Below are 16,109 nucleotides of genomic sequence, written 5' to 3' on the forward strand. Positions count from 1 at the left end.
AGTTTAGGCCTTTACTCTCTAGAGTTTAGAAGAATGAGAGGAGATCTAATTGAGGTATATAAGATGTTAAAGGGAATTGACAAAGTAGAGGTGGAGAGATGTTTCCTCATGAGGAGCAATCTAGAACAAGAGTTCATAATTTTAAGATAAAGGGTAGCAGATTTAAAACAGAGATGAGGAGAAACTATTTCTCTCAAAGGTTTATGAATCTGTATAATTTACTACCCCACAGTACAGTGGATGCCAGGACATTGAGTACATTTAATGAAGTGATAAACTGATTTGTAATTAGTAATTATTTGAACAATTATGGACAGTGGGCAGGAAAGTGGATTTGAGGCCAAGATTAGATCAATCATCATCGTATTAAATTATGCAGCAGAATTATGCAGGCTGAATTGCCTACTCCTCTCTTAGTTCTTATCTTCTAAGAGGCTATTCTAAGTCGCCATTTAGTAACTGTTTAACAATCTATTCATTTAAAGACCTCACTTGCCTCCATCCCCATATCACAGCCCTGCAACTGTAAATTTTCAGACAGATTGGAGCAGGTGTATGCTGCAGAAAGGCAAACAGCTGAATCTCACATCACCTCTGGAAAGGCTGTTACTTTCTTTTCCCCTTTTTGTTGATTGTGGACTAAAATAGGAACATGGTTATCTTAAAAGACAAGGAGGGTTGAAGGATTGCTGCACTTTTTAAAATCAAGTTACCTGACATTCACTATAACTACCATTTATACAGCAGTTGGTTTAAGCAGCAGGGAAAGTGTGTAACAAGTTGAAGCCAACGTGTGCGTGCAAATGGAGCTTTGGCTGGCAATACATAGCTGACTGGTTTGTGAAATGGTTATCAATGACAAAGGCCTTCTGCCTACTGACAACTATATGACTGGCTTGCAGGTATCTGAATGCCATAAGGGTATGAACATCTGTGGAGAAGCTATCAGATCTCTGAAAGGGAAGAAGCTGTCCATTTTCACTGCAGTAGTAAACACTTCAAGCCTGCAGAATGTGGGCTTATTTCCCTTCATATTTTGCTGTAAGGTTTGACTTTTTAACAAATAAGTCAAAGACAAAGTGAAACAAGTGGGAACTAGCCACCCTGCGCCCCTGCAAGCAACTGAAAGCACCAAGGGAATGATTATCAAGGAGCAACAGCTCCTGAGAAGACAAAAGGCCACAAACCTTGTGAACAAGGACCATTCAACTGCTTCCCAGTCTTTCCACCTACTCATAAGATTCATTTCTTTTTGTCTTTGTGTGTATATATAAGGAGGGGGAGAATTAAGAGGATTAGCATTTTAACTAGTGGGGTATATGCTGATGGTTCATAATTGTTTACTTGTAATTAGAATTTATTTGTTTATAATGAATAGTCATTCTTATGTTTGGAAACCTGGTTTGTACTTTCTGTCAACTTACACCTAAGACGGGTAAATTATAGTATATTGTGTACTTCCACAACATATGAATTTTAATTATTGTGCAAGCACTGTAAATAGGTTGATTTCCATCGCATTACCCCGGTGAGGCGTAATACGTTCCCTCTCCTGCCTTCAAAAACACCAACATAGGAGTATAAAATTGGCCCCTCATCAATGTTCTTCGTTACTTCGTCAAAAAATTGAAATTTATCTGGAATTTATGATCTGCCTTTTACAAAGCATTGCATTTTTTTTAATTAACTGTTACCTCTCCAAGTGCCCATTAATGTTTTCCTTGATTATTGTTTTTATTACTTTATCTATCGTTGATGTTAAACAGACTAATCTGTAGTTAAACAGACTAATCTGTAGTTACTAAAATTATCTTGTACCCTTTCTTCAGAAAGAGTTTCAGAAATTCCATTTTCAAATCCTTGGACACCTTCCAGGAATCTCAGGAAGTTTAGAAGATTATGGAAACCTCTTTCACTTTTTCATTGCTTCTTTGAGGATCCTTCACTGTGCTATTGTCCTGCATGTGATGATCTTTGCTGTGTATAAGCTTGGTTCTGCTGTGAAGGAAGTGAATATTGAAGGTGGTAGATGGGGTGCCAGTCAAGTGGCTCCTTCATCCTGGGTTGCATAAAATTTCTGTTGTAGCTGCATTCATCCAGGAAAGTAGAGAGTTTTCCATCACACTCCTGTCTTGTTTCTTTTAGATGGTGAAGAGGCAAGGGGAGACAGGAGCTGAGTTACTCATTTCAGAATTTCTGTCCTCTGACCTGCTCTTGTCACTACAGTATTTATATGGCTTGTGCTGTTCAATTTCTTGTGAACAGTACCCTCCAGGATTATGATAGTGGTAATGCCATTGAATACTCTCTTATAGAGTTGGTCAATGCCTAGCAATTGTGTGAATTTTATTTGTAGATATTTTTCTAATTAGCCTGTTGATTGTTACGTTATTATATGTTAACAATATTATTACACACCTCTGGAGCAGGTTTTACTTGAACCTGGACATCTTGGTTCAGAGATATGGACACTACCATGGCTCCACAAGAGTCCTTGAATTTTACTTGCAATTGGGTGCAGAGTTCATCACCTGGTCAATTTGGAAATTAGCAATTGAGCATGATATTGCCACAGTAACTCTGTTGGCGTCCAGAGTTCATCCCATTGTCAGCTTCTCAATCCTGATTTGAAAAGTATAACCAGAGTGTGTAATGGAACTGGTCCATCAATGAATGTAGTTTATAGAAAGAATAGTCATACAAGTTGAAAGCTTTTTTTATTGGAACATGCAAATCATTCACAGTAAAGTCAATAAACTAGAGATAAATAATTTGGATCTAATTGTTGTTACAAAGATATTGTTACAAGGTGCCCAAGGTTAATAAATAAATCTTCCAAAATACTCTATATTTTAAAAACAAAAACAGAATGGAAAAGGAGGAAGTATAGCCCTTGTATAAAGTATGACATAAAGACACTAATGAGAAAGGATCTTGGTTCAGTCAATCAGGAACAAAATTAGCATGGATGGAAATAAAAGGATCATAATTGCCGATGAGAATAACTTATAGGCTTCTAGCAGTAATTATACCATTAAATCGGGCATTAAGCAGGAAATAAATGGAGCTTAAAGCAAAAACATGTGATAACTGTGAGGTCTTTAATGTTGCTATAATCTGGACAAATTGACTTGGATGCAAGACGAATTTTTAGAATGATTTCCTGCAAATTTTCTGGAGAAATACATTGTGGAACAAATGAAGCCAAAAGGTATTGTGAAACAAAGCTGATTTCACTAGTAATATCTTAGTATTTGTAATATAAATAATTCTTTATTAAATTTGGAATTAAGTAGACCTGAAGGGAAAGAATCTGGCAAAATAGACTAAAACAAATGGCGACAAACAAACTGAGGGAGACATTTAAAGAAACAATCCAAAAATACATGCTAATAATAAAACAAAAACATTCCTGACTTACTCATGAAGTTAAGTTTTTTGTATTCTTTTGAAATAAGAGGCTTGTAATACTACAAAGAATCATAGTTTACCTGAGTACTGGGAATGTTTTAGAAACCAGGTAAGTGTGACAGAAAGTTAATTAAAAAGGACATATAAGTATAAACTAGCAAGCGATATAAGAACAAATGCAAGACCTTATATGAGTTAATAAAGAGGAGGAGAGTAACTAAAATAAAGATTGGGTATTGGAAGGATAGAAGATAAATATTTCACATAAAAGATGCATTTCAAAAGTAGAGGCTAACCAAGACAGCGATATTCGTGAGAAACCTAAGATAATTAACAAAAACAGACAGAAAATGTAGGAGAGCATAGATCCCAGGATATGATGGCCTTTATCCTAAAATAAGGTAGTGTAGATAGAGTTGAATTGTTGATCTAAAATTCTCTACATTCTAAATTTGTCTCAGTGGATTGAAACTTAGAAAGGCAATACCACTATTCAAGGAAGGAAGAAGGAACAAAAATGGAAATGACAAGCCAGTTAGTGTTATATCAGATATTGTGAAAATACTGGAGTGTATTATTAAGGAAGTTTTAGAAAATTTGAAAATCAGTGTGATCAGACAAAATTAGTATTCCTATGAAGGGGAAATTATTTTTGACAAATTTGAGTGTTTTGAAGTTTGTAACTAGTAGGGTAGATAAAGGGGAGCTAACGTGTAGTTGGATTTCTAAAAAAAATTTGATAGAATGCCACTACAAGCTCACAGCAAAGATAATGGTGCATGCATGCAGATGGGTTTCATAGTTTAATATAGACTGATTAATGGTCAGGAAGCTGACAGTAAGGATAAATTCGGCATTTTCAAGTTTGTAGGCTGTAATGAATAGGGTGTCTTAAGGACTACTTCAAGAACTACGGTTATTTACAGTCTACAGTAGACAATAATTAGAGAGTGATGAATGCTGACAATACAAAGTTAAGTGGAGTTGAAAGCTGTGAGGAGGATACAGAGAGAGAGAGAGACTGGTTAAAAATAGAAACTAAGCTGGCAAATGGGATATAATATGCAGATATATGAATTCATTTATTTTTATACATTTTGAACAGAAAGACAGTTTTAAAAGACATAGAGCATTTAAGTGTTGGTGATCAAATAAACATACTCATATAAGGAACATGGTAGGTCAACATATGGATACAATGGTTAGTTCAGTTGGCTGGATTGCTGCTTTGTGATGTAGAGTGTTGCTAACAGTGCTGTTTTAATTCCTGTACTGGTTGAGGTCACCATGAAGGTCTTTGACCTTGTTCCTTGCCTAGGGAGTGGTAAACCTCAGGCTAAGCCACCACCAGTCATCTCTCTCTAATGAAAAATTGGTCTATGGTGATTTTAACTTTTTTTAATTTCTTGTTTTTACTTTTACTTTTACAACTAGCAATTCAGAAGATAAATTCCAATTAGTCCTAATTGGAAAGAGCTTGGAGTACAGGAATGAGAAAGTCTTGCTTCAGTTGTACAGAAATTTAATCAAACCACGCCTACAGTATACTTGTAATTTTCATCTCCATATTTAAGGAAGGATATAATTCCAGTAGAGAAAGTATAGCAAAGGTTCACTAGATTTATGTCTAGAACCAGAGGGTTGACTTATGATGAGATGTTGTGTAAATTTAGCATAAATTGAGTTGGAACCAGTGAACAGTGAGTTGGAATTGGTCAGTTACAACAGTGGATGAGGGGACAGCAGCTTCAGAATCAGGAGTGCCAAGGAAAGTGGCAGACCGAGCCAGTTAGATCAGCCATATAAGGACATCCAGTGCCTGAAATGTGACATCAAGAATTAATTTGGCATCGGTGCAGGAGTAAGATTTAATTAGCATGCAGCCCACTGTTGTGGCAGAAATTAGATATTGCTGATCATTCTAAGAACCCAGTCACGGGCATCTTCCATCTCCTCAAAATTAAGCTTGACACATGGAACATGAGGACTTGCATTGACAAACCCAACAGCAATAGACATGAATGTCATACCACTATAATAGACCAGGAAGTTTGGCACTGTGACATTGACATTTGTAATTTATTCAGTAGGGTCTGGTGCTTTGCTGGCTAAGCCAGCATTCATTTACCCTAGTTGCCCTTGAGAAGGTGATGGTTAGCTGATTGCTTGACCTGCTGCAGTACATTTGGTGTATGCACATTCACAATACTATTTAGGAGGGAGTTCCAAGATATTGACCCTGCAACAGTGAAGGAACAGTGAAATATTTCAAGTCAAAAAGGTGAATGGTTTGGAGGGGAACCTGCAGGAAGTGGAGTTGCCATGTATCTGCTACTCTTGTCCTTTTAGATGGTAGTAGTTATGGATTCAGAAGGAGCTGCCTAAAGAATCTTGGTGAATTTCTTCAGTGCATCTTGTAGATGTTACACAATGATGTTACTGGTTGTCAGTGGTGAAGATAGTAAATGGTTAAGGATGTCAAATGGGCTGCATGTCCTGGATGGTATCAAGCTTCTTGAGAGTTCTTGAGCTACACTCATTCACATGAGTGAAGAGTCTTCCTAACTTGTGCCTCTGAGTGAGACAAACCAGACAGGAAAAGGCCAAAAGGGATAAAAGGGGACCAATGAATGTGTTATATTTAGATTTCCAGAAGGCATTTGATAAGGTGCCATGTCAAAAGTTATTGTGGAAAATAATAGCTCGTGGTTTAGGGGTAACATATTGGCATGGATAGATTAGCTGGCTAACATGAAGCAGAGAGTAAGAATAAATGGGCCTTTTTCAGGGTGGCAGGATATCATAAATAATGTGTCACAGGATTTGGTGCTGGGGCCTCACTGTTTCCAATTTATATGTATATGATTTGGATGAAGGGATAGTCACTAAATTTGTTGATGACACAAAGATAGGTAGAAAAGTGAGTTGTGAAGAGGACATTAGACACCTACAAAAGATTATAGATAGGTAAAGTGAGTGGGCATAGATAAAGCAAATGGATTACAATGTGGAAAAAGGTGAGAGGTGAGAGCTTCTGAGACACATTGAAATGAGTATCCTAGGGCATGAATCATAGAAGACTAGAATGCAGGTACAGCAAACTAGTTTTGTTCATTGTTCATTTGTTCATAAATGAAGGCCAAGATTCAACAAAAATAACATGGTTATAAAGAATAGATGGTGGGTGGAACAAGCACAGGAATTCTAGCAACTCACTGACAGCCATGACATGCTCGGATTCTTCATTGCAGTAAAGAGCATCCAAAGCCCAATCTAAGGACCTACTCAAATGACAGTTAAGAATAAACCACCATTTGTCAAGGACAGATCGCTTATTGGAAGCACTACATAGAGGACCTGTGCAATCAAGATTTCAATGTGGGTGACCTTGACCACATCCAACAGCATACTACCTGCCACCCTCCTCATAACAATGCCAGCCTCTCATGAACTTGAAAAAGACATCTGATGGCTAATAACCAACCAGGCTGCCATGCAGATATAATTTCCACCCAAATACTGAAATGCAGTGTAGAAGCACTCTTGACTTGGATACATGAGTGCATCTCCCTTGTGCAAAAGGAGAAAATGCCTAGGGATCTCTAAATCACCATAATTGTGATCACCTTAAAAGAGCAGAGATAAGACTGATTGTGATTCCTACAGACAGGTCTTCTTGCTGTCCGCAATAGAGAAGGTCATTAAAAGAGTCCTCCTCAATTGCCTCCTTCCAGTTACTGAAGAGCTCTTACCAGAATCACAATATTGATACCATCAATCAAGTGGCACAGTGGACGTGATCTCCACTGTTAATCATGTCCAAAGAAAGTACAAGAGATATGCAGCAATATTTATATATGGCCTTCTTCGACTTTAGTGGTGGTAGTATATAAACCCCCAAACTGTAGGGGTGATGTTGGGAATGGCATCAAACAAAGGGTGACTTTAATTTGCATGTGGTTTGGACAAATCAATTTAGTAACAAAACCATAGAGGAAGAATTGTTGGAGTGTATACGGGATGGTTTTCTGGACCAAAATATTGAGGAACCATATAGAGAACAGACCATTCCAGACTGAGTATTGTGTAATGAGAAAGGAATAATTGGCAATATAGTTGTGTGAGACCCCTTGCGGATCAGTGACCGTATTATGACAGATTTCTTCAGCAAGGTGGAAAATGACTTAGTTGATTCTGAGACTAGAGTCCTGAATCTAAGTAGAGGAATCTACAATGGTGTGAGGTGTGCGTTGGCTATGACTGATTGGGGAATGTTACTTAAAAGGAAGACAGTGGAAAGTCAATGACAAACATCCAAAGAACGCATGGAAAAACTGCAACAATTGTTCATTTCCTGTCTAGTGCAAAAGTAAAACAGAAAATGTGGCCAAACCATGGCTTACATGGGAAATTAGAGATAATGTTAGGTCCAAGGAAGAGGTGTACAAATTGGCCACAAAAAACAACAGATCCAAGAAATGGGAGCAGTTTAGAATTCAACAAAGGAGGACAAAGCGATTGATTAAGAAGGGAAACTAGAGCATGAGTGTGAGATTGCGGGGAACATAAAAACTGAAAGTAAAAGTTTCTATAGGTATTCAAGAGAAAAAGATTGTGAAGACAAATGTCAGTCTCTTTTAGTCAGAAACAGGGAACTTATAGCGGGGAACAAAAAGAGTAGCTGACCAACAAAATACATACTTTGGTTCAGTGTTCAGAAAGGAGGATATAAATAACATACCACAAATATTGGAGAACATAGGGTTTAGGGATGGTGGGGAACTGAAGGAAATCAGTATAAGTAGGGAAATGGTATTGAGGAAATTGATAGGATTGAAGGCCAAAAAATCCTCAGGGCCTGATAATCTACACCCTAAAAGTACTTCAAGAAGTGGACTGAGAAATAGTAGATACATTGGTGGTCATTTTCAAGATTCTACAGACTCAGGAAAAAGTCCTACAGATTAGAGGGTAGCTAATGCAATCCCTCTATCTAAAAAGCGAGTAGAGAGAAAACTGGGAATTATAGACCAGTCATCTTGATATTGGTAGTGGGGACAATGCTGGAATCCATGATAAAACATTTAAGAGCAGAGCCCCTGGAAAACAGTATATGATCAGACATAGTCAACATGGATTTGCAAAAGGAAAATCATACATGACAATCTACTAGAATTTTTTGAGAATGTACCTAGTATAGTTGATGAAGGGGAGCCAGTGGATGCAATTTATTTGGACTTTCAGAAGGTTTTTGACAAATTCCCATATAAGAGATTAGCATGTAAAATTAAAGTGCAAAGGATTGGGGATAGTGCATTGAGACGGATAGAAAATTAGTCAGCAGACAGGAAACAAAGAGTAGAAATAAATGGGTCTTTTTCCTGATGGCAGTGGGATACCACAGGAATTGGTGCTAACCCCAATGATTCACAATATATCAATAATTTCGAGAGGGGATCTAAGTGCAATATCTCCAAATTTGTAGATGATACAAAGTTGGGTGGGAGGGTGAGCTCTGAGGAGGATACAGAGATGCCTCAGTGTGATTTGTTCAAGCTGAGTGAGTGGGCAAATTGTCATCAGCGGTCCCTCGCTCTCTTCCACTCTCAGGTTGAGTCTGTGGGTGGCTGTACGAACTGATGCGGCCATTGCAGGCTCTGTTACACTTGGACCAAATGGTGGTCAGGTAAAAGGATAAGTGGGCCATTGATGTGGCAGCACACTGCTTTTGCTGTTTTTGCTTGGTTTCCAATTTTTCCTGACAGCAACTCTCGAGGTGCTCAACACTTTCCTGGATGCTCCTACTCCACTTTGACAGTCTTGGGCCTGTGATTCCCAGGTGTCTGTGGGAATATCACACCTCGTCACTGAGGCCTTGAGGATATGACTAAAGCACTTTCTCTGTTCACCTGGGGCTCACCTGCCATTTTGAAGCTGAGAATAGAGCACCTGCTTGGAGAGTCTCGTGTCAGCCATGCAGACAACATGCCCAGTCCATTGTGGTCGATCAAGGGTGGTCAATGCTTCAATGCTGGTATGCAAATGCATGGCCAATATTATGTAATGTGGAAAAATGTGAGGTTATCCACTTTGTTGCAAAAACAGGAAGGTACGTTATTATCCAAATGGCTTCAATTGTGAGAGGGGAATCTGTAACGAGATCTAATGAGAATGCATCCTTATATATCAATTGTTGAAGGTAAGCATGGAAGTGCAGCAGGTGGTTAAGAAGACTAATGGTCTGTTGGCCTTCATAGCAAGAGGATTCAAGTACAGGAGCAGAGGTATCTTGCTGTAATTATACATGGCCTTGGTGAGACAATACCCAGAATATTGTGTGTAGTTTTGGTCTCCTTATCTGTGGAAGGATGTTCTTGCAGTAGGAAGGGTGAAGTGAAGGCTTACCAGAGAGAACCCTGGGATAGCAGACTGATGTATGAAGAGAGATTGAATTAGTTCAATGCACGAGGGTGGTTTCATAGGAACTTATAAAATTATAACAGGACTAGATAGGGTAGATTCCTGAAAGTTTCCAATGGCAGGGGAGTCCAGAATTAGGAATCACAGTCTAAGAATATTGGATGAACCATTTACAACTGAGATGAGGAGAGATTTCCTCGCCTATAGAGTGATGAGCCTGTGGAATTTGCTACCACAGAAAGCAGTTGAAGCCAAAACACTGATTTGAGGAAGGAGTTGGATATGACACTTGGGACTAAAGGGATCAAAGGATATGTGTGAAAAACTGGAATAAGCTATTGAGTTAGATGATTAGCCACAATCATAATGAATGGTGGAGCAGGATCAAAGGGCCAAATGGTCTACTCCTACTCTTATTTTCAATGTTTCCAGGCAATGAAAGCTGCTTTTTTCAGTCCAGGAGATCACATTTCAACTGAATCAGTCCTGATGATGGCAATGCTCAAACAAAATCATCTTGACACAGCTAGACAAACAGGAGGCTGGAAGAACGCAGCAAGCCAGGCAGCATCTGGAGGAAAGGAGCAGTCAATGTTTTGGGTATTGTGTCTAGTGCAGGTGACTTTATTTGATCTCACTTTCGCATTATTGAGAAAAATAAAGGCAGGTATAGGTCAGGAAATTACAGGCTTGTCAGTCTGACCTCAGTGTTGGGAAAGTTTTTAGAAAGAATCCTGAGGGGCAGAATATACTGCACTTGGAGAAACACAGATTAATCAGAGATTGTTGCATAGATTTGTTAAGGGAAGGTCATGTATGACAAATTTGATTAATTGTTTTGATGAGGTAACCAGGAATGTTGATGGGGATAATGTCTTTGATGTGATCTACATGGCTTTATCAAGGCTTTTGATGAGTCCCTCAGAGCCATCTGGCCATTAAGAAAGTAAGAACACAGGGAATCTAAGGCAAAGTAGTGCGTAGGATCCAAAATTAGCTGAGAGATAGGAAGCAGAAGTGATGATTAAGGGATGTTTCTTTGACTAGAATCCTGTTTCCAGTGGGGTTTTGCAGTGCTCATTGCTGAGGCCCTTCCTGTTTGCGGTATATATTAGTATTTAGACTTGAATCTTGGGGGCATGATCAGGATGTTGATGGATGACATGACAATCAGTAGGATGGTAAATATTGAGATAGCTGTAAACTGCAGGAGGATATCTACAGATGGCAGAGCCGTGCCAAATGGATTTCAGTCTGGAAAAGCGGGAGATAATGGACTCAGGGAAGATTAACAAGGCAAGGGATCACCCAATGGTAGGACCCTCCAAATTACTGAAGATCAGAGGGACTTTGGTGTTCATATTTACAGATCTTTGATCTCCAGAACATCGTGTTTTTGTTTCAGACTTACGGCACCTGGAGTCTTTGTATTTTGTTAGATGGATAGGAAGGCACTGTTTCATTAGTACAGGTGTCATTACCTAGGGGACATAAGTGTAGGGTAAGAGGTAGAGGCTAAGAGGAGAATTGAGGAGTATTTTTCACCCAGAGGGTGATGGGAGTCTGAAAACTCACTGCCTGAAAGTGAGTTGAGTCAGAAGCACTCATACATTTTATGAGGTATTTAGATATTCATTTATGTTGCCATTGCTTCCAAGGCTATGAGCCAAGAGCTAGAGAATGAGTATATTGTAGTCAGATCTTTGTTGATTGGCATTGACAAGATAGGCTGAATATCCTCCTGTGCTGTTAACCATTATGAGTTTATGAAATTAAGTTGGATATGTTAAGATTATCTAGATAAGTATATGCTGCATTTATAAGATCCCTCTTTGTTTGGTCTGTTTTAGGGCTGAGACATTGATCATCTTTCTCTTTGACTTCTGGCTTTTGTGATACTTTAGTGTGAGGTGATTGAACATGTCAATGATCTATTCATCAGAGAGCAGACCCTTGCTAGATTGTGTAATACCATCTTCATTCAAATGTTTGACTCAAAGAATGACAAGGTTCAGTGCATAAATGCTGATAACTGTGATATTAGTTATTGCTGAGCCCTAGGTCACAAACCCTGTCCCCATTGGCAAGTATCATGAGTTTTTCATTTCTACAACTGGTAGTTCTGGCAGTGCTTTCAATATTCTATTCCAAACGGCAAAGACAATTCCATGGATACAAAGGTTACAGTCAGTCTTTCCTTTCCAGCAGAATGTTAGAAAATAGTGAGAAATTATTGTTCCCAATAACACCACTAGGTAGAGGACCAAGTTTGAATATGCAAAATTGGAGTGACTTTGGTGGCAATTAGTGTGATTCCATTCAATCAAAAGATAGCTAACATTTCAAAGTTTTTAGCGTGATCTAGGAAATTACATGAAAACTTTTCCTCTCCTCGAGGTACAACTATATGGTAAAATTTTTTGGAGTTGGTGTCATAGAGAAAACCACCTTAGTTTAGCTTCATATCAGAAGGTTCAATCCAAACTGCCATCAGTCTGAATGCTGTTAACATATATACCTTGTATTATTTGGTGATGCAATGTAAAATGTTGCAAGAGATGTCACAATATGTGCATTCTATGTTCCCTGCTTTACCAGATATTTGTTTAAAAAACGTTGTTAATTTTCTCCCATTAATGGTGTGACATCATGGTGCTAAGACACATGCGCAGATGGATTATGACAGCCAATTTCAACAGTGGCACCTTTTTTCTGCATTGGGAACTTATTCCATTCAAAAATATTCTGATTCATCAATATTGTGTCCAGAGTGAATTCTCTCAAGCTTGCCTACATTAAATTCTGTTTATCCATTGAATACCAATTTTTTGAAAAATGATATATAACTATTATTCTTTATTACAGATATGCTTTCTCCAAGAATAAAAACCCTACAATGGTACCGATACCGGATCCAAATGTTGAAATTGGACAGGCACGAGGACTTTCCACAAAAGATGTTATAAAGATAAACAAGTTGTATAGTTGTGGTAGGTGTAAAATATATTAAAAAACCATAAGATATAGGAGCAGAATTAAGGCCATTCGGCAATTGATGTGGAGTATTTGAACTTTCAAAGGGCATTCAATATAATGCCACACCACAGATTTGTGAGAAAAGCTGTAGGTCATAGAATAAAAGGGACATAACACTAAGGATACAAAGTTGGCTAGGAGATAGGTAACAGAAAGTGATGGTTAATGGACATTTTTCAGGCTGGAAGAAGCTGGGAGCCGATACTGGGACCTTTGCTTTTTCAGTTAAGTATAAATTGTATGGATCTTGGTGTGCAGGGGATAATTGCATCATTTGCTGATGACACAAAACTTGCAAGAATTGTAAAATACAAGGGGGACACTGAAAAACTTCAAAGAGACATTGATTCTATGATCTATGATATATGATCTATGATCTAAAGAGACATTGAAACATTGGAGAATTGAGCGGATAGGCATGTGGAGTAGACAGATATATGGTAGATGAAGACCTTTGCGTATAAGTGTGAGGTAATGCACTCCGGTACAAAGAATATGGAAAGGTAGGACAAAATAAAAGAGTACTACTATGAAGAATGTGAAGGAGCAGAAACATCTAGATAAATTTGTGTATAAGTCATTAAAGGTGTCAGGACAGTGAAGAGAGCTGTTAATAAAACATACAGTATCCTAGGCTACTTAAATAAGAACATAGATCAGGGAGCTTTTGATGAAGTTATGTAGTACATTGGTTATACCTCAGCTGCAATGTTATGTACAGTCCTGGGTGCCATACTATGGGAGCGATGTGAATGAATTCGAGAGAGTGTAGAAGAGGTCTACGAGAATTGTTCCAGAGCAAAGACATTGCATTTATGAGGAAACATTGGAGAAGTTGGAACTGTTTTCCATGGAGGAGAGAAGTCTAAGAGGAGATATGATCGAAGTCTTCAAAATCATGAAGTAGTCTGCATAGAATGGATAGAAGGAATCTATTCTTACTCATAAATAGATCGAGAACCAGAGGACACAGTTTTATAGTGACATGGAAAAAGCAATGCAAGGTGAGAAAGTAGTTTGAAATACAATGCACTGCCTAGAAGCATAGTGGAGGCCAGTTAAAATAAGGCATTTAAAATAAGGGCATCTAAGAGGGATAATTTAAATAGGGACAGATATTTAGATATAGGGAAAAGGCAAGATATTGGAAGTAAATTAAAATGCTCAGGTATGCAGTCCAGACATCACTGGGCCAAATGGCTTCCTTCTGCACTGCAACAATTCTGTGATTCATTGAAGTTCGCCCTCACCCAGAGGAATCATCAGAAGTGATCTTCGACCATGATCTTGACAGCTGGAAGAAATGATGAAGCAGTTACGATAGTGGGAAAGTTCAAGGATTCGTTTGGAAGAGGACGTACTGTCTGGACAACTTTTTGAACAACAAAGACAACAATTAGTTCTGAGCCGATCGACATCTAAGAGTCATTGAACCTTATAAACGCATGCATTGCATGGATCCACTTTTCTCAACCAAATGCATCAATACAGTTTGTGCTGGATCGTCAATATCCTTAGCAACCTTTAATAATCAGTCAGATATATACTACAGTTAAGAGGGCAATACTTAACTAAAGTAAAAATATTTCTTGCAATTCTGCAATTTTTTGTGTATGGCTTGATCTCAATTTTAGTGCACAACCTGCTTTATGATATTGCAGCTGAAACATTAACTGATGGAGGTCTCATTGTCTGCAAGAACCTGATCAGACAGCAATTTAAACTGGAAAGCAAAGAAAAAAGCAGGATAATATACCGTTTCAAGATCCATGTTAATGCCTCAGAGAAACAAAAACTTAGAACTTTTCTGAGGTCTCCAGACAATTATCCTTTCATCCCCCTGAAAATATTAGAAGGGAATTGAATGCCTCTGAGGCTACCAAGGATTCAGCTTGACTGGACCTGTATTCTCATTTCCTACATGTCAGTTTGTGATATCCCGCCTGTTTCCCTTGTGATAATTGAATTTGCAAGGAACCATGTCCTAAAATATAGGCCTAGATCCTCCAGTGTTCAGATAGTCAGAGAACAGATGTCTGACCTAAGAAACGCATGGGTATTGCCAAGGAATCTACACCTGTTTCTTAGGTTCAAAACACACACCTAAGTATCCAAAATGACGGGCAGGACACGTGTGCATATGACTAGAACAATCCTGCCCTCCATACTGATGAAAAATAAATGCCTTAGGACTGTTATTACCGAGGTTGACGGGGTGCACATTTTCCTTTTCTAATCCCATTCTTCTACTTGTAACAACTGATTTTAAATTTAAATCAGGTTGGTCACATGGCCAATTATAAAAGTCTCAGACTTGTACAGGATCAGTATGAAGAACAAGTCACCAATGACAAATAACTGACTTAACACCAAAAACAATATTACTCAAGAAAATTTGCAAATATTATTGACAATGTTATGTCTATGGTATATATGAAAATAACCATAAATCTGAAGAGAAACAAAAACAAAAACAAATAATTTGTGCAAAATGATACAAAAAGGTCCGGACAGACAATATTTTTCACACAGAGGGTGGTGAGTGTTTGGAACAGGCCATCAAAGATATTGATGGAAGCGAGTACAATTTTGTATTTAAGAAACATTTGGACAGATACATGGATAGGATAGGTATGGAGGGATATGGACCGAATGCAGGCAAATGCGTCTTGATTAATTGTGAAAAACTGAATGGCAAGGACAAGCTGGGCCGAAGGGCCTGTTTCCATTGCAGTAAACCTCAATGACTATGATTATGACTAAGTTAGAACAACTAACAGGCAATCCCCCTTCTGGAAAATGTCTCTGACTCTGTGTTCGATTCAGAGACTTAGGACAGTTCCAACTTATTTACCTGAATGGTTACCTAGGGAATGCAGATGGAGATATCCTAGTCTAACCCTCCAAATGCCTGGCTCTTGTGACTCCCTCCTCGGTCTAGTGATTCTACCTCTTGGCTCCTAAAGTCCCAGCTCCCAACCTGAACCTCTACACCCTGAACCTCAATTTCCCCTAACTCTTTCAAAACAACCTTCAATTCCCCCAGTACCTCCAACACCTAGACTCTATCCTGATCTGTAACTATTGCCATGACTCCCCCAACTCCTGTTTGCCCTCTCACTGTGTCCTGACCTGACTTCCTTCTGAATTAACTGATTCCTCCTTTGTTGCCTCCAAATTCCCTGACACCAAACTCCCCCAACTGCAACTTTCCTGGACCATCCTCCTAATTCTGATTCCCT

At 38.5% G+C, this 16,109-nt stretch overlaps 1 protein-coding gene across 1 annotated transcript in view; it reads left to right on the forward strand.

Annotated features, from left to right (window-relative positions):
• Nucleotides 1–16,109, forward strand: part of LOC109930083 (astacin-like metalloendopeptidase) — a 92,089-nt gene that overhangs the window by 40,066 nt on the left and 35,914 nt on the right. Inside the window, exon 6 of the mRNA XM_048607296.1 lies at nucleotides 12,697–12,821. Coding sequence (XP_048463253.1) covers nucleotides 12,697–12,821 — 125 coding nt within the window. The remainder of the gene's footprint in view (nucleotides 1–12,696; nucleotides 12,822–16,109) is intronic.

Source organism: Rhincodon typus, chromosome 17 (genome assembly GCF_021869965.1).
Source record: "Rhincodon typus isolate 14 chromosome 17, sRhiTyp1.1, whole genome shotgun sequence".
NCBI lineage: Eukaryota > Metazoa > Chordata > Chondrichthyes > Orectolobiformes > Rhincodontidae > Rhincodon > Rhincodon typus.